Genomic DNA, 20,993 nt, shown 5'->3' on the forward strand with positions numbered 1-20,993 from the left:
CGGACGTTTATCATCATTATTATTTTGTATTATTATTAAGAGGCCTCTGATTGGTCGAGGCCCCGGGCTTAAGCCCAGGTAAGCCCATGCATTAAGGCGCCACTGATTGCGATCTATGCCATGAAGCTGAGACAGTTGAGCATATTCTGACATCATGTAGAAAATGTAGGCTATACAGGACAGACAACAAATTATAACATGTTTACGGTAAACATGGCGGGTATGGCAATGTGGAGACAGTGTCGGAATCAGTGGTGTAGTGGTAGAAATAGAGGTGGGTAAACTATGAATTTTAGTATTTATTTATTTACAGGGTCGTCAAGCCCCCCCCAGACGAGCTTTCACGTCTTTTTCAACAACCCCCCCCCCCCCCCCCCCCCCCCACATACACACACACGCATTGACCGGACCGTGAGACACACGCATTTCAGCCCCTTCACAGAGGCTTGACAACCCTGTTTATTCATTTTTACGTTTCATTAGGCCTATTTGGATGGAACCGGTAAGGTTGGCTTGTATCTGCATCGTCGTAATTAAAAGAACGTTATTAATAGTAGGCTAGCCGTTTGTCCCTGTCTTAATGCAATGTTGTGCAAACCAAAACAACGTTTACAAACGTGAATTGATCACTCTGTACTTGAGGCCTTTAGCGGGCATCTGTGGGAGTGGGAGGTAAACTTTAGTAAATCGAACACACATTTAAGTATAACGGCTTGTTTTTGGTTGTTTCGTTTTTTTTGGAATAATGAAATAACCATATAACACAAATGGTATAACGAGCCATTAATCGTTTTTTTGATTATTCCATATCCTTTATGCTGATATCTGCAAAAGATGAAAAATAGGCTCGTAATATCGATTTGTCCATTTCGGAAGTCAGAACCAGAGGATGGGGAAATGCGTGGTATCCGTTGTTTTGTTTTATTTTGGAATAACGGAATAACCATATAACACAAATGGTATTACGAGACATTTACTCGTTTGTTTGATTATTCCATATCCTTTATGCTGGTATCTGCAAAAAATGAAAAATAGCCTCGTAATATCGTTTTGTCCATTTTGGATTTCAGAACCAGATTATGGGGAAAGGCTTGGTTTCCGTTGTTTTGTTTCATTTTGGAATTACGGAATATCCATAAAACACAAACGGTATAACGAGCCATTTACTCATTTGTTTGATCGGCCGTATTATGCATACTGGCACAAGTGAAAAAGAGAGAGAGGGGGGAAAATGTGAAACTATTGGGGGTGTTATTACTTGCGAACACCAGAGGGCAGCAACGACTAGCTTTTAAAAAAATGTTCATGTGATCTGCAGGCCTACAATCTTGACGACATGGCAGCAGGTTCTTTAGTAGAAGACACACGCACCAAACTGAAGGCACATGTTGACCGCGTTTGCTAGTTGCTACTTAGTTAATAAATCTTTGATGAACCCAAGTTTCTTTAATATATATTAAGTTTCTTTAATATATATTAGAAACATTACAAGACGGGGCTCCAGTGTGTGTTCAAACAAGGCCAAAAGTGCCAGACGGTATCAATCACACCCGTGCAAGTAACACTCCATGCCCCAACCCTCCCTCCCCCCACCTAAATGACGCTTTCAGTTCTGTTGTACGTCTTAATGAAGTGCATTGAGGCAATCATAGTAACAAAGTTGAGGTCATGTGGGCTACCTTTGCAGTTTACATAGACACACAACTGACAGAGGCACTGTTGTGGATACTTTTTTCAAAGTTCTGATCATATTCCAAATTCAACTTCTTCAAAGTCCAAAAACAGCACGGAGCAGCAACGAGAGGGTTCCCAGGAAAATCTGATTTCCCTTTTGTCTGTGCTTCACCTTTTATATCCAACAAATTACACCCCTGAACTTTTAAAACAGATCTATTGGCCTACTACAATTGTAAATATTCTATGACTTCTGCTCCAATTGGGCCTTGATGCAATGCCATCGAATAGTTTCTGCTGTTTCTGCCACGTTTTTGGGGACTAACCAAGGACCAAACCAGTACCTTGTGCCCAGTTCCTCTATTCTGCCCTACTACATGTGTTTTCCAACACCAGTTGCAATCAACCCTGGGTTATAGCCCTTCACCATTGCATGGTGCCATTCATTCTTCACAGGTCACACCCATCAAGTCAAAGTGAAAAGTAACTGGTCCAACTCCATGTCCAAGCCCATGGTATCTGTGGAGGAATACAGTCATCACATTTGTCAAACCCTCCCCACACAAGTCCAATGACTTAATAACTTTCGTGTAGGCCCATACTATAGCAGTTTTCAGACATACAACACAGATGAGACTCAGGAGAGTGAATTAGAGATAATGGTAATGGGAGGGTGTTGCACTTTGCTGTTTCTCTTTTCTCCACTCACTTCTTTACCTTCTCACGCTTTCGAATTGTTTAAACAAGTCTCTATACTCTATTCTCTCTGTATCCTGCACAAAAGATGACTGTGTACTGTATATAAAACATTCCGGCATATAAATCCACGTATCTCCACACTCAGATCCTGTCACCCTTCCCCAGTCCGCTGCTGTTTTCAACTAACCTAAATACTACAACAGCATAATACAATTGCTGAAATTCAGTTATGACTTGTGATTTTGGAACGCCACCCCAGGATTTCAGTGGCCCCATCTGGCCACTCCTATAAAACATTTCTGGGGGTGCCACTGCATTTGCCTGTTAATGCCTGCACTGCAGTGAAGAAAACTATATGACAACAATAATGTTTAATGTAACTGGCCCCTCTAACAGAACCTCTGGCCCCAATGTAACTGCTGCCCCCCCCCCCCCCCCCCCCTAAAGCTAGTATACTAACTTTAAGCACAGAAGTGTAGGCTGATATACAAATCATCACAAGCAGAACAGAAATTTTCTTTCAAAGGACATTTTTAAATTGTGTGTCACAGGGTATGAATGCATTGATGTAGGCTAAAACGTGTTGTACATTGATGGATGTAAGGACAATTGTATGGCCTTGTACAATGGCCTTTTGCAAAATTGAATAGATTTAAATGTAATGTTTTGGGTCAAGTTAACTCTACATTTAATCCAAACTGAATAAAAGTTACATGAGAAAATAATGTTTTTTTATAAATAAAAAGGGAAGATTTGCTCAATGATTGCCTCGATGCACTTCATTAAAGTTCTTCATTAAGCTGTTTTTGGATTTTTAAGAAGTTGAATTTGGACATAGAATATGATCAGAACAGAAAAGTATCCACAACAGTGTCAGTTGTGTGTCTATGTAAACCCACATGACCTCAACTTGCTCACGATGATTGCCTCAATGCACTTCATTAAGACGTACAACAGAACTGAAAGCGTCATTTAGGTGGGGGGAGGGAGGGTTGGGGCGTGGAGTGTTACTTGCACGTGTGTGATTGATACCGTCTGGCACTTTTGGCCTTGTTTGAACACACACTGGAGCCCCGTCTTGTAATGTTTCTAATATATATTAAAGAAACTTAATATATATTAAAGAAACTTGGGTTCATCAAAGATTTATTAACTAAGTAGCAACTAGCAAACGCGGTCAACATGTGCCTTCAGTTTGGTGCGTGTGTCTTCTACTAAAGAACCTGCTGCCATGTCGTCAAGATTGTAGGCCTGCAGATCACATGAACATTTTTTTTAAAGCTAGTCGTTGCTGCCCTCTGGTGTTCGCAAGTAATAACACCCCCAATAGTTTCACATTTTCCCCCCTCTCTCTCTTTTTCACTTGTGCCAGTATGCATAATACGGCCGATCAAACAAATGAGTAAATGGCTCGTTATACCGTTTGTGTTTTATGGATATTCCGTAATTCCAAAATGAAACAAAACAACGGAAACCAAGCCTTTCCCCATAATCTGGTTCTGAAATCCAAAATGGACAAAACGATATTACGAGGCTATTTTTCATTTTTTGCAGATACCAGCATAAAGGATATGGAATAATCAAACAAACGAGTAAATGTCTCGTAATACCATTTGTGTTATATGGTTATTCCGTTATTCCAAAATAAAACAAAACAACGGATACCACGCATTTCCCCATCCTCTGGTTCTGACTTCCGAAATGGACAAATCGATATTACGAGCCTATTTTTCATCTTTTGCAGATATCAGCATAAAGGATATGGAATAATCAAAACAACGATTAATGGCTCGTTATACCATTTGTGTTATATGGTTATTTCATTATTCCAAAAAAAACGAAACAACCAAAAACAAGCCGTTATACTTAAATGTGTGTTCGATTTACTAAAGTGACAAAACGATATTACGGCCCTATTTTGCGTTTGTCAACACGGGTTGCAAATTAGAAAAACCAATGGCCACAAGGTACACAGACCGTGGGAGCACTCGATGGTCTCTTCAAAAATCGCCTGATATCCATGACTAATTAATCCAATCCGAACAGGAAAACTAATCCACAACGTGTGTGTAGGTTTACATAGCCTACTTCGTGGATCCTGATTGGTGTCGCCGCCGCAGCCGCAACGCATTGATTGGAGGGTCACAGACCCTACAGCGCAGATTAAACGATCCAGACTACATCGTTTATATCTTAAACAATATGAAATTTAGTCTTTGGTGTTTTAAAATTACACCAAATTTATTTCGGATTATTCCAACAGCAGAATACGAGGCGCAGGGAACTTAGATGTGCGTAAACGCGCATAAACGCTATTTAGAGGTGGATAAACGCAATTTCTGCAATTAAGAGGTGGATAAAGCTATTTCCGAATTTCGGGAGGTGAGTAAACGGCGTTTACGTGCGTTTAGCCCCCACTACATCCCTGGTCGGAATGGTGGGACTGGAAACAGCGTGACTGGGTCTGAAATGAATGGACACAGAGTTATAATAAAACCTGGAAGTGGGAGTAATGCAACTAGCCTACGTGGTTGCCAACTGCCGTAAAACATCTAAGAACAAGCATTTTTTTGGGGCCAAAACAGCAGGTGGCGGTAAACGCTTTTCAGGTGTGCATGAACTGCTACAGACTCAGAAGGCAGAAGAAGGAATGGCGACTAGTCACGACTCTTGACAAACATTTTTTGTTTGTTTGGGAGAAGCTGAATTTGGACTGTACATTTTCTTCAACAATGTTGAACAGGTAATGTAGTGGAACACCAAGATGCCATCATATTTTTTTTGTAATTTTATGTATATACAACTGGTTAAAATTTAATGTTGAAACATTAGCTAACAAGTAACTAGAGGCTATCATCAATAGCTAGAAAGCCAGTTGCCTGAAGTAGTAGTGCAGTAGGCTGCATTAGTACGGGACAGTGCAGCCCTAGTCGGCCCTCCCCAAAGACTTAATCAGTAATACGGACGGTGATTGATGATAATACCTCCTTTGTTATTCAGCTATTTACTTGGTTTACATATTTTCTTATGCTTATTTCTATGGCACAAACAGTTCTACTTGACAGTCTTGGAGTAGTCCGTGGTCGCTTTAAATCGAAACCACTGAACTGGTCTTTGCATTTGAAATTATCAGTGTTGTTTTATTCTGCCCTGTAAAATGTTTCTAGTGTAGGATGTCAAGTTAGAAATGAATAGGAATCTGTAAGATACCTTATCCCAAACAGTGAGTTTGTCATGCACAAATCATTCAAGTGTATTTTATTTATTTATTTATTTAGCCCAAAGGTAGACAACGTAACGACGGAACACGTGTTTCTCACATCTAGTCTTATCTAAAGTGAGAATGGCTGAAATCATCGAGGTGAACATCATCTCGCCCTCTTCTCCTCCTGTCACCGCCACCCTGCCTCCCTCACCAGTCCTGGAGGACTCTAGCCTGCCATTGGCCTCTCTGGACAGTGAAGACTATGTGTTTGTGGAAGCCAGGCACCCTAACAAGGTTCTTGAAGGCCTGAACAGTCTGCGACTCAACAATGCCTTCTGTGACGTGACTCTGTGTTGTGGGGGACAAGAGTTCCCTTGCCATCGCATTGTACTAGCATCTTTCAGCTCCTACTTTCAGGTACACAACAACCACTATTGATCTTGTATACTGGTCTTGTTTTCAATGGACTTACAACATTTTATAAATTTAGCAGATACTTTTATCCAAAGTAACATACACATATCCCACTGAATGAGTTCTTTAAACAAGACTATTCTAATCTCTGTAAATGTCTATTGTTTTATCATCAGGCCATGTTCTCCACTGACCTCATGGAGTCCAGGCAGGAGAGGGTGGCCATCAATGGGGTGGAGCCTCAGATGATTGGCATGCTGGTGAGCTATGCCTACACAGCGGAGGTGGTCATCTCCAAGGCCAATGTACAGGTGCATCCCCCCCACCCCACCTTTCCAGTTTGCAGTTACTTTAGGCCTATAGTTACCATATCCGCCTAAAATCCCACTCGTCCTGCACAGGCCCTGCTAGCGGCAGCAAACTTGCTGGATGTGATGGCTGTGCGAGAAGCCTGCTGCCGTTTCATGGAGCGTCAGATGGATGAGATGAACTGTGTGGGGATCCACTGCTTTGCCGAGGCCCACTCCTGTACGGAGCTGGAGAAACGCAGCATGGACTTCATCCTCCAGCACTTCTGCACTGTCTGTCAGCAGGTGAGAGAGGGAATACAGATGGATGGAGAGAGGGGTGATGGATGGATGATGGGATGGAAAGAATGTAGGGGGGAAAAGGGGATGAGTTGATTTATTGAAATGTGGAGGAAACGTATGGATGAGCAAAAGGAAGGGATGAAATAAAGGAGGAACTTTTAAAAGGGAGCGAGTGAGTATTTTATTGTTGTAGTTCCTCAACCTTTTCTGTGTGGTTGGATCCTAGCCACTGTCAATGTTTGTGTACGGTAACTTTCGCCATTTACACCCAGTCAGCTCAGTGGCGTTAAGGAACGAGTTAAAAGGAGTAAAATAAAGGAATGGGCCCACATCCTCACTGCATTTTCCATTGTAGGAGGAATTCCTGTCTCTGTGTGTAGACAAACTGACAGAGATCATCGCCAGCGACCATCTCAATGTACTCCAAGAGGAGGCTGTGTTTGAGGCGGCCATGTTGTGGCTGGACAAGTGTGCCACCCGAAGGCAGAGCTTTGAGAAGGTTTGAGTATTTGAATGACCTGTGTCTTCTATGGTACAGTAGAAAGACTTATTGAGCTGTGTTTAATCCCATCTGTCTGCCAGCTTGTGTTGCCTATGCACGTGTCTGTGTGCGCGCAGGGGCGGACTTACCCATTAGGCAAAGTAGGCAACCACCTGGGGCCCCCAGCTGCCAGGAGGCACCTTGAAAGACTCCATAAAAATACTATATGATCAATAATAACTATAATAATAATACAAATCAATTAAAAGTCATAACCTTCCCCAAAAGTATCAACAAAGATGCCAACAGAGCGTTTATTCTATTTGTGTCAACGCAGGCTTCCCCTCCGACCCGATACTACTGTGGACTATTCCATCGATTGCAGCAACTGCGCAGCAAAGCACGTCATTTCAGTTGGTTAATATGAGACAGTAGAAGAGTTAAGTGAATGCAAAAACCAATTTGCTAAATGAAATGCAACTCCCCGAGCAGATCACAAAAAAGGAAGACAAAAGACGAGAGAAAACAAGTAGTTGCCAAACTGAAACTACTGAATGAAACGTCATTTTCCTCCACTGGTATCCTATGATGCGGCAGCTAGCACAAGTGCTGCTCAGTGAAGTTTGGCTAGCAACAGCAGCTAGGCTACTGTAGCTTGTTCGTAGCACAATTTACCGGGGTCAGCTTCTCCACGCAGGGCTCTAGACTGAGACCAAATTTGGCATCGTTACTAACAATGATCGCTTCCAACAAACCTTTTTTGAATTAGCCATGTCCCCCTAAATAAATGTCAAGCTTATTTACGTTTTGGGTGGCATATTTTCAGTCAGCAGATGGTACTGTTTGAATCGCGATTCCATCTGAAATACTGCCGGTGACAATGGTGTTACAATAGCTTGTTTCAAAGGGGGTTCTTAATGAATTAATGCAATATGAGTAGGCTAAATGCTTGGAAATATCGATAGAAGGGAAACGCTTAAGGTGTCATAGAGGTTAGGATCGTTTTGCACCGGATTGCCCAATATTTTTACAACTGAGGCTGCTATAGCTTATCAATTTTCCTTCTTGCAGGGGAAATGAGTATGGAAGCAAATCGTTACCACAATTCAAATGCATTTCCAGAAATGCATTTGCATTTCAGAAATGAAATTAGTAATCAATCATCCTATTTGCATTTTCATTTTCTTCAGGAGTGGTCAATCTTTCACTTAATTAAAATGAAAAAGAAATAGACATTTGAGATTTAATTTTCAAAACATGCCCCAGCAAATAGATACCAAAATTCAATTTGAAATGTAACATTTGAATATTCAAATGCATTTCCAGAAATGCATTTTCATTTTAAGAACGTGGCTGCAAAATCGTGACCACAATTCAAATTCAAATACATTTCCAGAAATGCATTTTCATTTTAAAAACGTGGCTGCAAAATCGTGATCACAATTCAAATTCAAATGCGGGGGGAATGTCCCTGTACTTACTGTAAGTCGCTCTGGATAAGAGCGTCTGCTAAATGACTGTAAATGTAAATACATTTGCAGAAATGCAAAATGAACGAAAAAGCATTCTGAGCGGCGCAGCAGTGACGTCAGTAGCCGCTCTTCTTCCGCTCCCTGCTGACCGAGCTACCCGTCTTGTTCGGTAGGGGGCGGTGTGCACATCTGCATTGCATTACATTGCAAATGTGCCAGGAAATTGATTGAATTGCCGGGTCTTTAGAGGACGCATCACAGACTGAGCAACTTGATGTCAAACAATGACTAAAACAGTGGCAGAGCTACTATTAATGTGTAAATCTGTGACGGCAGAGTATGCAGCCAAGCTCTCTATGACTTGTTCTACTCGGTCACGGGCATCAGCCTCAGATATATTATTAGATTCTACCTGTTCAGCTAATTCTAACAGTGTTTGCACAATTTGAGGGAGCGCCATGATCTGTGATGCGTCCTCTAAAGCAGCGGTCCCCAACCTTTTTTGCGCCACGGACCGCTTTCATGAAAGACATATTTTCAAGGACCGGCAGGGACGGACTGGGAGGAAAGATAGGCCCTGGACAGCTGCGCTGCTAATGCATGCACATTCTGGGTTTGATGTGATCCTAGTTAGTGACTTCCACACCTAATGCGAGCGCGCGGAGCTGATTAGCTGATTTAAGCGAAAAATAGTTTTTGGAGTTTTATGTAAAATAAACAGCCATTTTTTCAATTGACAAAACCATGTCTAGTGAATGTGATGTATTTTTGTCTAAATTTTTCAGCCCCATCTTTAAGTTTCTTGGTTTCCATCATTATATTGTTACTAGCTAGCTTTCGATGTGTCAGTCCCACTGTTGTGTGTGACTATAAGCTACGACAGTGACACCCGAAGTGCGTTCCTTATATCCAGTTTAGGCCTATTCCATAATTTTGTTTGATTGCTGTCACGGCAGAAAATCCCGCTTGATGTTGGAAATGGAAGAAGGTTTTTCAGTGCTTTAGTGGCGATCTCAGGATAGCCTTCATCCAAAACACCGATGGAGTTGTTGTCTCAAACAGGCTTCATTGAGTGGTAACTATCACTTGTCATGTGTCAAGAGGAAGAGACGCGCATGATACCGCTCAATAAAGCCCACAAACTTGCTAAAAAATGAGTAAACACATGTCTTTGCAGAGATTTTTTGCTCAGGGGGAAAAGGCTCGCGGAGAAGGAGAGAATCAGGTCATTTTTCAGAATAAAACGTCTTTCAGACTCTGATAATCAATTAAAAGGAAATAATGTTAATAATTCTTTTTTGTGCGGCCCTGTACGAAATGACCCACGGACCGGTACGGGCACCGGTTGGGGAACGCTGCTCTAAAGACCCGGCAAATCAATCAATTTCCCGGCACATTTGCAATGTAATGTAATGCAATTCAGATGTGCACACCGCCCCCTACCGAACAAGACGGGTAGCTCGGTCAGCAGGGAGCGGAAGAAGAGCGGCTACTGACGTCACTTTGCTTACATTTACATTTATTCATTTAGCAGACGCTTTTATCCAAAGTGACTTCCAAGAGAGAGCTTTACAAAGTGCATAGGTCACTGATCATAACAATAAGATAGCCAAAAAACATCGCGAGTAGCCAAAACATGAAGCACACATTGTGAACAACCAAAGTAAGTGCCAAAGGGAAGAACCATAAGAGCATGTAGTTAAACAAGTTACAATTAAACAACATGAACAGTTATAAGTGCAAGTGTACCTGTGGAAAAAAGCAAGCAACAGTAATAAAACAATATATCACAGCGAGATCAAAAATTTAAATCAGTTACCACTAACCACAAGAGCAACAAGTCTCTAAGCAAGAGTCATTGTGATCCTTGAGGAAACTAACATCGGGTCAAGCGAACCGTTCCTAAGTACCGTTGTACTCCCGGAACAAGTGCGTCTTGAGCCTTTTCTTGAAGGTGGAGAGACAGTCAGTGTCTCTGATGGAGGTGGGGAGTTGATTCCACCACTGGGGGGCCAGACAGGAGAAGAGCTTGTGTTGGGACCGGGCGGTCTTGAGCGGTGGGACCACCAGGCGGTTGTCTGAAGAAGACCTTAGGTGACGGGTGGGGGTGTAAGGCTGCAGGAGAGACTTGATGTAGACGGGTGCAGTCCCGTTCACTGCTCGGAAGGTCAATACCAGGGTCTTGAATCTGATACGTGCCATGATAGGTAGCCAGTGGAGAGAGATGAGGAGCGGGGTAACATGGGAGCGTCTGGGTAGATTGTAGACCAGGCGGGCCGCCGCGTTCTGAATCCTCTGAAGAGGGCGGGTTGCACATGCTGGGAGACCAGCGAGCAGCGAGTTGCAATAGTCCAACTTGGAGAGGACGAGTGCTTGGACTAGCAGCTGGGTGGAGTGCTCAGACAGGTATCTCCTGATCTTCCGGATGTTGTAGAGGGTGAATCTACACGACCGGGAGACCGCAGCAATGTGGGCCGTGAGGGAGAGCTCGTCGTCCATGGTAACCCCAAGGTTCCTGGCAGAGGATGAAGGGGTCACCGTCGCAGATCCCAGGGTGATTGAGAGATCGTGGGAGATGGAGGGTTTAGCCGGGATGATGAGAAGTTCTGTTTTGGCGAGGTTCAGCTGGAGGTGGTGCTCGGTCATCCAGGCGGAGATGTCTGTGAGGCAGGCCTCAATCCTAGCTGAGATCCCCGGAATTAAAGTAATTTAAGTAAACAACTATTTTAAGTCACTATCCACCTATACTAGAAACAAATCCTATTAGATTGGAAATCTTAAAAACAAGTTAATCACACTTGGATGTTTTGCAGTGAACTTGAAGTATTTCCCTGTGTATCTGTGTAGGTCCTAGAGCACATCCGCCTGCCTCTGATTAGCCCCTACTACCTCCATGATGTGGTTGAGTCCCTGGAGGTGGTGAGGGAGTCGCAGCGCTGTCAGAGGCTCATCTCTGAGGCCAAGGACTACCTCCTGCTGCAGGACCGCAGAGGAGAGCTGTACTGCCCCAGAGCACGCCCACGCAGGTCTACAGGTAACACACACACTATGGTCACCTAAACACATGCGCAATCCAGCTCTTAAAACGGCCAAATGCAGTAATTGAATGTGCCCTTAAGGGTAAACAAAACTCAAAAAACAAATATCTTTGGGAAGGCAAGCATGCCTGGAAGGATTGTCTTCTATTGAATCTTCTATTGTCCTCACTTTGAACTCCTAAATCCATATGGCTGATCAGATCAGTCCCTCTTCCCCTGTCTCTCTCTTATTTTCACGGTGACAGGGACAGCTGAGGTGATTGTGACGGTGGGCGGGGAGGACGACAAGGTGGTCCTGCGTAGCGTGGAGAGCTTTGACCCCCTCACCGGCCAGTGGAAGAGCCTGGCCTGTCTGCCCTTTGCTGTCAGCAAGCATGGCCTTGTGGTGTCAGGTGAGGAGGAAGTGGCTCACGATACTTCATTTGATTACAGGCAATTCAATTATAAATGTAGGGCTCGAAATTAACTTTTTTACTTGGTAGTACTTGGTGCTCCCAACAAAGCCAAAAATTAAGAGCACCCACAAAATATTAGGGCCGCATAATTTTTTTAATGTTATAGATCTATTTTGCGTGCTAGTTGGCTCCCTGTCAGGTCAAATGGAACGTTCGCGGCGATGCAAGCAACACAATTGGGACCAAGGCGAACATTTTGACACCAACATTGTCTACAGGGCTTCAAATGAAATGTTTTACTTGCTAGTACTGGTGCTCCCAACTTAAAAATGTTAGGAGCACAGCAACATTTTTGGAGAACTCACCAAAATGTTCATATTGTCTTTTCAGCTCTTCAAATTTTGAGCGTGAGTTAGCTCCCTGTCACGTGACAACGGAGCGCAGTGACAAGGAGTGATTAACTGCTAATATTAACCAATCTAAAATCTGCATTAAAGTGAAGAACGTAAAGATAAGGTTGTGTAACGTTGGATAGAATGGTGGATCAGCTGGCTCCTACTGTGCAGTAGGCAGATTAGCCAAGAAATTAAAACAGCACCATAATGATTATTTATGGATACGATTTCGAGACCATATGCGACCAAAATGGTTGTATTTTCATAGTAGAGGTGGGTTTCAATCTCAAATTTCACATTGATATTTTCCCTCTGCTGTGATGTTATTCTGTTGGATTGTATATATATATATATATATTTCCCTTTATCTCTCTCCTCCTCAGGCTCAACTCTGTACCTGGCTGGAGGAGAGTTCCCTGATGGGTCAGCCAGCAGGGAGATGTGGCGCTACGACCCCAGCTTTGACTCCTGGCTGGAGATGGCACCCATGAACGTAGCTCGTTCAGAGTTAGGTAAGTCTATCACTGTTCAATGTACATGAAGAATGTACATTTATACATTTGTACATTAATAAAGAAATTAAAACTGGTACCATAACGGTTATCTGCACACAATTTTGGGAGCATATGCAACCAAAATGGTCGCAATTTCAAACCCTATCCTTAATCAAATCATGATCAATTGCATAAAGGACAAATTTGAAATTGAGATTTTTCCACACCGCTAAAATTGTCTGCAGCTGGTGTTTCCATGCACTGAAAGCTTATTCAATGATGCCTATTTGAGAGTATGGGTTTTATTATCGGAACTGTAAAGAAAAGATATTTGTTATTGGAATTCAGATTATTATTATATTTTGTGTAAGTGCAGTATCGGACCCATCCCTAAAAATGCGATTTTCAAGAATCTACGTGGATACGATTCAACACTTACAACCTAGTAGGCCACCAATCTGTGGATGTGGATTTATGTGGAGGCATTTCAGTTAAGGTGAGGCTTACCCCCAGGTCTGGTGACGCTGGATGGGTATGTGTTTGCTGTGGGAGGCTGGGAGGGCCGCTCTCGTCTGGACTCTGTAGAGTGCTACAACCCTCACACCAACACCTGGCAGTTCATGGAGTCAGTCAAGATGGCTGTCACCAGCCCTGCAGTGGTGGCCCTAGATGGCCTGCTCTATGTTACAGGTACAGAGTGGGGTGACGTCCTCATAACATTGTGTTGTATATTGACATAAAAAGTGTAATAGTTCTGCATGCCCTATTCCAGATGGGGAGAACTTAAGACAGTTTAGTTTCACAAATATTTGACCATATTTAACCTACAAATCAGTCTTGTCTTTAATTAGTAAAAAATAATATCACATTGATATAGCACCTTTCAAAAAACCCTGTCTTTAATTAGTAAAAAATAATATCACATTGATATAGCACCTTTCAAAAAACCCAAGGACTCTTTATTCTTGAATACATTGTAGTCGTATTACAAAACCCCTACAGTAGCCTCTTCTCTTATGTATCCTATTATAGTGTTTCCCCCTTGCTTCTAGGTGGGGCTGTTCTAGAGGAAGGGGATGGCACAGAGATGGCGCAGGTGTACAATCCTAAAACCTCAGTGTGGACAGAAGTCGCCCCCATGCATATTCCTCGCTCTGGATCAGCATCCTGCTCTCTGAAGGGAAAAATCTATGTCATAGGTAGTGGATTCTTACAGGGACCAAGCTCAGGCATTACATTGAAATAAATGCTTTTTATACATTTTACTACTACACCATGACTCATTATTCTCTCCCTCTTTGACCTGCAGGTGGCTGGCATGCCTCTGTTGAGAACACAGACAAGGTGGAGTGGTACGACCCCAAGACCAACCAGTGGACCATGTGTTCCCCCATGAAGGAGAGGCGCTACCGGCCTGGGGTGGCGGTGGTGGATGGAAAGATCTACGTCCTGGGAGGGGAGGAAGGCTGGGACAGGTAAGTTACTACTAGAGCCCTACCTATTTATCGGCGTGACGATATTAGGCATTTTCACGGTATTGGCATTTATAATGGCTGATATTTTTTATTATGCCTTCACAATACAAACAAAATCAAGGCTCATAATGGCCAATAAATGAAAAAGAAAGACCCTTCAACCATGTTATGAGTGTTGGCGTTGCATAGTTTGTCCACCAGAGGGCACTCTTCAATGTCACTGTTGGCAACACTCATGTTTAGAACACCACAAACCCTATAACCAGCTGATCCAACCAGTCGGGCAGAGTGTTAGGGAAATCTGTTTGTTTTGTTACGCGTTTCTGGATTATAATTTTTTTATATATATATATATATATAGGAATATCAGATTTTTTTTATCACCAAATATTTGTATTGGTATCGGCCTTAAAAATCCTTTATTGGTTGGGCTCTAGTTACTACCTGCTGAAAGGAGTTGACTGGGCTCAACTCTTAACTGCTGAATGTACTAGATCAGTGTTTTCCAAACTTTTTTTGGCAACCCTCATTTTCAAAATGACAAACCATCGCAACCCAAATGATATGAAAAAGGGTGTTTGCAAATATACAATTTTCCTATAATTATTATTTATTTGTACGAGTTTTAACAAAATAATTCATTCTAATTGTTATCAGTAATAACACATTAATTTTCTCAATATTGACAGTATTATCATCACAGAACGGTCTTGTAAAAACATGTTTTAATCACAAAAATAACCAAGATCAGGTGATTCCCCCCCCCCAAAATAAGTATTAGACTCCTCATATAAATGTACTTACATTAGGTGCTAATGTGACGGGTGCGCCTGGTTCGTTTTCCTCAATATTACAGTCCAGTCAGGTGTGCAGGATGAGAGTTCAGTCTATTTCTGTGCTTTATTTTTGTCAGAGTGGAAAATCCAACTTCACATTTGTATGTGAAGTTGGAAGTTGCTTTACTTAGCACTGGATATTCAGATGCGATGCTCAGTCAGAATGATAACTTCATGACTGCGTGTCGTTATTTCAATGTACTGTCACTGGTCAGCTGTAGTAGCTCAGTTTTCCTCAGATGGAGTTAAGGTCAACTCATGGAGTGACAGTGGGCTTTCAAAATTAAAGTTTTTTAAAATCAATTTCTTGTCCCTCAAAGTACCATCAAACCTCTCTTCTGGAAAGTAGCGATTGAAGTTGTCTATAAGTGCTGTCAGATGTAATTGAATAAGGTCAGTCATGCTCTTGATACCGGTGTCACTAAACCCATTTTCTTTTATGTACTGTAACATAGTCGGAAACATGTAGTAGGGCCTACTGAGGCACGCATTATTGACGATTTGTCATGATCTTGGATTGTTCGGTTCTTCAACACTCATTTTGGACTTGCTGTCATAGCAACAAGGAGGACGACACGGGAGCAGGCTTATGTAAACAAGATTTGATTGCGGCTTTATGATACAGGAAGTCTGTCACAGCCATGTCTTGTCCGTTTTTATGACAACAACCTGTTGAAGAAGGTGCAAAAATAATTAGCAGAATTGAACATGAACCCGCATTAATTGCGCATTGCGTGACAGACAGTGCGATAGGCTACTATACTTTTAGCTTGTAGCTTAAATTATATAGGGAGAATATTGGTAAAGTATGTAGGCCTACAAAGTAATATTTAATAAATAATTCTAAAGTTGACAACTTTACAAATGTTCACCGCAGTCTACAATTAATGTAGTAAAATAATAACATATTTATTGTATTGAAATATATCAAATAATATGGTGTATTTTATCATAATCAGCCGATTTTGATTTTAAAAAACCAAGCCACGCAGCAGCGCCACGCAGCCTGTGTGGCCGGTCCAATTTGATAACATGGGCGCTGAAAGGCCGAACTGTGCTTTCTCATTCAATGTTATGTTTTTATCAAGAACCTTAGCAGAATAGTTAATTTCTTCTGCTTTCCTTTGAAAGAAGAATACAATCAGGATGGCTAGTCTCGCTGGTGGGAGCTTGCCTAGCAGCAGTGCTAGTAATAAGTGGTTCTGATTCTAGACCTCATTCTGACAACAAAACAATCCATGTTGATGTTTTAACTAGCGAAACTAAAGTAAAATTAATGTTAGGTTTGTGTTTGTTTTTTTGACGACTTAGTTAAGGCGGAAGGCGTGTTGCTTAGGCGGCCGTCTTAACCCTTGTGCTGCCTTCGGGAGCATCGTTGTGTTGCGACAACTTTACCCAATACAAAACAAATAAAAAGCATTTTCTTTTAACCTTCGCGATGTGGGGGGTCTGAGACAGCCCAACGGTTAAAAGAAAATGATTCACTTTGTTTTTGTATGCAGTAAAGTTGTCGCAATACGACGGTGGGTCACAATGACTGATGGGTCAGAATGACCCAAAGACAACACAAGGGTAAACTGAAAAGTGCTGCGGGAGACCCTGCATTCTCAACGTACAGTGGTTATTTTGACTTGGGTAAGCTTGACCTACATTTGTGTCTGCAGATGTACTGTCAATAATAAAAAAATAACCCTGAGAGAAAACCAATGACAAAATAATTATGAAAACATATTTTCCGACCCCAGACTTTGAAAAACACTGTACTAAATGATTAATATCGCTTTGAAATGCCAAATTAGTTTCTCGATCAGCAATTTCCCATACAGTAAGTAAATGTTAAAATATTGGAGTAACTATGCACTCCCAAATACCAATTTCAAAACTGTTTTGGCACAACAACCTAGGAATAATTTATGTAAAATGGAGGTAGTAGCAGCCATTGTCTTACCTAGCATACGTATCCTGCCTCTGCAGGTACCACGACACCATTGAGCGGTACTGTGAGGAGACGGACACTTGGGAGATCGTGGGGGAGATGCCCACCAGCCGCAGCTGGCTAAGCTGCGTCTCCCTCCAGATTAGGAAGGACGCTCACGGGGGGGGCCACCCCGGCACGGCTTCTGAGACTGAGTTCTCTGTGGACTGACAGGGGAGCTCTATTATGCCTTCTGTAGGAGAGCTCAGTGCATCTCTGCCAAACAGTCTTCAGACACCTATCCTCTTTTCAGGACATTGCAGTTCTGCATTCTAGAGAGGATCACCAGCAGGCAGCTACCTTGGCATGGTGCCCTCTTGTGCCACTCAGGACACGGCACTGTTTCTCTGAACCTTAGCTACAGGGAAGAGAAATCTTAATGCCTTGTTGACAGCTGCGGAAAAAAATAGGTTATTTTCTCAATTGCTTGTCTCTTCACAGTGGCAGCAAGAGAATAACGTCACCTTGTGCGTATCTATGGTAAGTGTCTTTATGGATGAATTTTCCATCCCTCTTGTCAAACCCTTGCTCTTGCTGTCTAGAATGTGAAAGAGTGGAGTCAGGGTGTGTCATGGTTTGGATGTCAGTTGCCTTTTCAGTGTAGATATTTTCCTCACCATAGTGTATTTTTGTACCATATTTTTGTGATGACTTGGTTAAGATATGAGAATACCCAAAAAATTAAAAAAACAACAACAAAAAAACAGTATTTTCCCAAGTCCCGCTCCCCCCAACAAGATGCTCTTTGGGCCAAAAGAATCCATTACGTGGTCTTTTGTTTTTGAGTGACAACAAAAATGCCAACAATGTGTAAGTAAGTTTGTTCTGTGATTTATAAGTCTATTAACAATTGCCTTTTGTACTGCCTTTTACACAGTTCTGTTTCAGTCGGTGTGCTTTGTTGGATCAGTGTGTCCTTATGAGGCTTTTCAATAAAGATATGTAATGAAACAAAAACAAGTTGATATGAAACTAAATACATTTTTACAAAAAATTGAATGAAAATGATTATTCATCACAGTCAACAGACTAATGGCTTCCATCATGCGTAATATTGAGTAGCTTGGTACAATGAATAAACTTAAGCATACTTGCTGTACTGACTGGATTTGGGGTTTCAGCTGAGACCCCTCCTTGATGGTGATGGAGGTGACGATATCTGGTCGGGAAACGCCACAGGCACGCGGCACGCCCCAGGGCTTGCTTGGAGCGTACAAAAACGTAGGGCACGTTCTTGTCCTCGCAGAGCAATGGAAGGTGGAGGATAATTTTCAGTGGTTCAGCATCGGCAGCCATCACAATGAACTCTGCAATTCTGTGGTTTAGGGTCTTTGTAGCTGAGGGAGAAAGAGAATGGTGCAGCGCTTAAAGCAAAGGATGCCTTCAGTGTTGGTAGCTTATCATACGATGCACAGAGATGGTGTGTAAAAGGTTCCTATAGGAGTTCAACAACACAGGTTGATATGTATTCAATCATATTAACTACCTCCATAAGTCTTTATCGGAGCTGCTTGTAGTTCGATGCTTGCTGTACAAGGTCCAAGATAAGTTTTGGTCAGTGTAGCATGAACCAGAGGGTAGGCCTTGGGATTGACTTCAGGATCAGCCTTATTTACAAAGTACGAGACACCAACATGTCTTCTGAAAACCCAGCTGTAACTGGTTCTAACTGCCTCCCCCATACTAGTTTAGTGACACTAGTGTACATAGCAGACAGACGGTACCAAGAGATGACGGTGCATGATTAGGGTGACCAGACGTCCGGATTTTGTCCGGTTTTCCAGCCCTTTGTCCGGACCGCTGTTGCGTGTCCTCCTTTCCTCCCTTTTGTCCCCCCTTTTGTCCTCCTTTTTGACCCTTCCTGCCCACCGTTGCAATTGACCACTCGTGTAGGCTTTCAGATGCCAAAAAGAAAGACCTTCAAACTTACGTGGAGTTCAGAACTCCACTTTGCCACTAAAAGCAGCAAAGATCAATATTGTGCCTCCTGTAAGCTCTGTCGCATTGATATAGACGTGAGTAGTAGGGGGAAAGGGGCTTTAGAGCGGCATGCCTGCGCTAGGCAACGGCACAAGGATAATGCTAGTTCTGCCGGGCACTCTTCCTTAACATCATTTTTTGCTCCGGACACAACAACAGCGGATGATAAAACAACTGCTGCTGGGCTGACCAAATTATATATTTTAATTTCTATTCCAATTGAAATAGTTTGGGGAATGGTACTGTCTTATTTTCTTATTTATCTTTTGACTAAACTTGTCTCACCAAAGACAACAGAAAATCAGTGCACTTGTTTTGAAGTATTGGATTTGTATTCAAATTACAAATGTTGACTTACTAAAATGACTAATGGTATTGTCTTAATTTCATCCTAATCCCCCCCCCCCCCCCCCCCCGGTGTGGCAACTGCCAAATATCCAGAAGTTAAGAAGTTATAGCCGGAGCAAGAACAATCTTTGAGTTTTCTTGGTGGCCATGATTTATTCCCCACTGTTCTGCTGCCAGCCGCAGAATTAGTGGGGGCTCTAGTCAAAGCCGCGCTAGGCTTTGCTCAAGCAGTGAAATGCCGCAGAAGGGGAAAGCAAGCGGGAGCGCTAGTTAGGTTACACAGGCGTGGGATCCGAACAGTAGTGATTCCAGATTTGATCCCGGACGCCGCGTTACCACAGGCTTTCAAATCGTGAGAGCTGATCGGGTCACGGCACTCTCCGGCAAAACGAAAGGAGGTGGTATTTGTTTTTACATCAACAGTGTAATTTGCTGCAGCAAAATAAATCTGTCGTCACCCGTCAAGTCAGGGGGCGGGTTAAAGCTTCTGATTGGTGGTTCAACTTGAATCGACTGCTTTTGACTAATTCAAGAGGGCAGCACCCAGTGCGGATTCAATGAATGAAATATTGCATGCTACAGTGGTCGAAATGTTGGCTGTAGCTGAAGAGATGGAGGCAACTGCCAATTCACAATTTTTTACATCATATTGAGAGCTTTGCTAAAATTATAGCAATGATATCGGCCCTGACTGACACAGACATCAATGAAAATGTGTTCACGATCCTTGGCGAGATGGTACAGCATAGGGGTGGGCGGATCGATCTAAAGTAGGCTATCGATAGTATCAATACCAACGTTGGTATCAGTATTGATTGATACTGACGTGATGAGATCGATACTTAAGTTTCAATTTCTCTTGTCTACATTCAGTACACAACTCCCCTTACATCATAGTGGTTGTGCAAACACCGCTCCTCTAATTTAGCTCAAGCTCACTTTGCCTCTCCCCAGCTATGCTGTGAGTTGTTGTCAGCGTGCACGTGCAGTAACACGAATCAGCAGCACACTATACTAACACTATTTTTGACAAAACTCTTTGTCCTGTGTTTTTATTATGATCATAATCACGAACAATTAATTAAAGGAAAAGTCCCAAAAACATTCAATGATCACGAAAAAATATATTGATGATGCATTCACTTCATAAATTGAGGCATTGCTTTCCCCGACACAAAAGTAGATGAACTGCTTTTCTAAGTAAAAAGTATTGGTATTGGCAATACTGGCCCTGTATTTACTTGGTATCGGATCAATACCACATTTTGCAGTATCGCACACCCCTATTGAGGCTGCCGAATGAGACGATCCCTCTGGATCGAAGAGAGCTTGATCGACTGGTTGAGCCTGCCTGGTGTGTCATACCAGAGCCCGTCTAGGGAGAGCCTGTCCACTCCCATTGTACCAAATTTGGTTGCAGTTCCACCAGAGTTCCACTGGGGGTGATCGCCGGCATGAGGCAATGACGGCTAAATTGGTCTCTTTTGCCTGATTGTCGTTGAGCAATCTCAGATTTGATTGT

At 42.5% G+C, this 20,993-nt stretch overlaps 1 protein-coding gene across 4 annotated transcripts; it reads left to right on the forward strand.

Moving 5' to 3' along the window:
• The first annotated feature begins 5,017 nt into the window (after nucleotides 1-5,017).
• Nucleotides 5,018-18,109, forward strand: si:ch211-256e16.3 (kelch-like protein diablo). Of its 4 annotated transcripts, none has more exons than XM_067233478.1 (12): nucleotides 5,018-5,116; nucleotides 5,659-5,995; nucleotides 6,169-6,303; nucleotides 6,394-6,585; nucleotides 6,938-7,081; nucleotides 11,383-11,569; nucleotides 11,819-11,965; nucleotides 12,747-12,875; nucleotides 13,371-13,547; nucleotides 13,910-14,056; nucleotides 14,167-14,332; nucleotides 17,143-18,109. In XM_067233478.1, exons 2-12 carry the CDS (start codon nucleotides 5,717-5,719, stop codon nucleotides 17,312-17,314), a joined length of 1,875 nt encoding a protein of 624 aa, XP_067089579.1. In that variant the 5' UTR covers nucleotides 5,018-5,116; nucleotides 5,659-5,716; the 3' UTR covers nucleotides 17,315-18,109. The 4 variants fall into 4 exon arrangements, with proteins under 4 accessions (XP_067089579.1, XP_067089583.1, XP_067089581.1 ...); XM_067233482.1 differs by having other exon boundaries at nucleotides 6,169-6,252; XM_067233480.1 differs by having other exon boundaries at nucleotides 5,700-5,995.
• The last annotated feature ends 2,884 nt before the right edge of the window (nucleotides 18,110-20,993 follow it).

Source organism: Osmerus mordax, chromosome 3, assembly GCF_038355195.1.
Source record: "Osmerus mordax isolate fOsmMor3 chromosome 3, fOsmMor3.pri, whole genome shotgun sequence".
Lineage (NCBI taxonomy): Eukaryota > Metazoa > Chordata > Actinopteri > Osmeriformes > Osmeridae > Osmerus > Osmerus mordax.

Coding starts and splice junctions, on each gene's coding strand:
- si:ch211-256e16.3 (XM_067233478.1), top strand. CDS start 5,717: ATGGCTGAAATCATCGAGGTGAACATCATCTCGCCCTCTTCTCCTCCT. Junction 11,570..11,818: donor ACGCCCACGCAGGTCTACAG/GTAACACACACA, acceptor TCACGGTGACAG/GGACAGCTGAGGTGATTGTG. Junction 14,333..17,142: donor GGGGAGGAAGGCTGGGACAG/GTAAGTTACTAC, acceptor CTGCCTCTGCAG/GTACCACGACACCATTGAGC.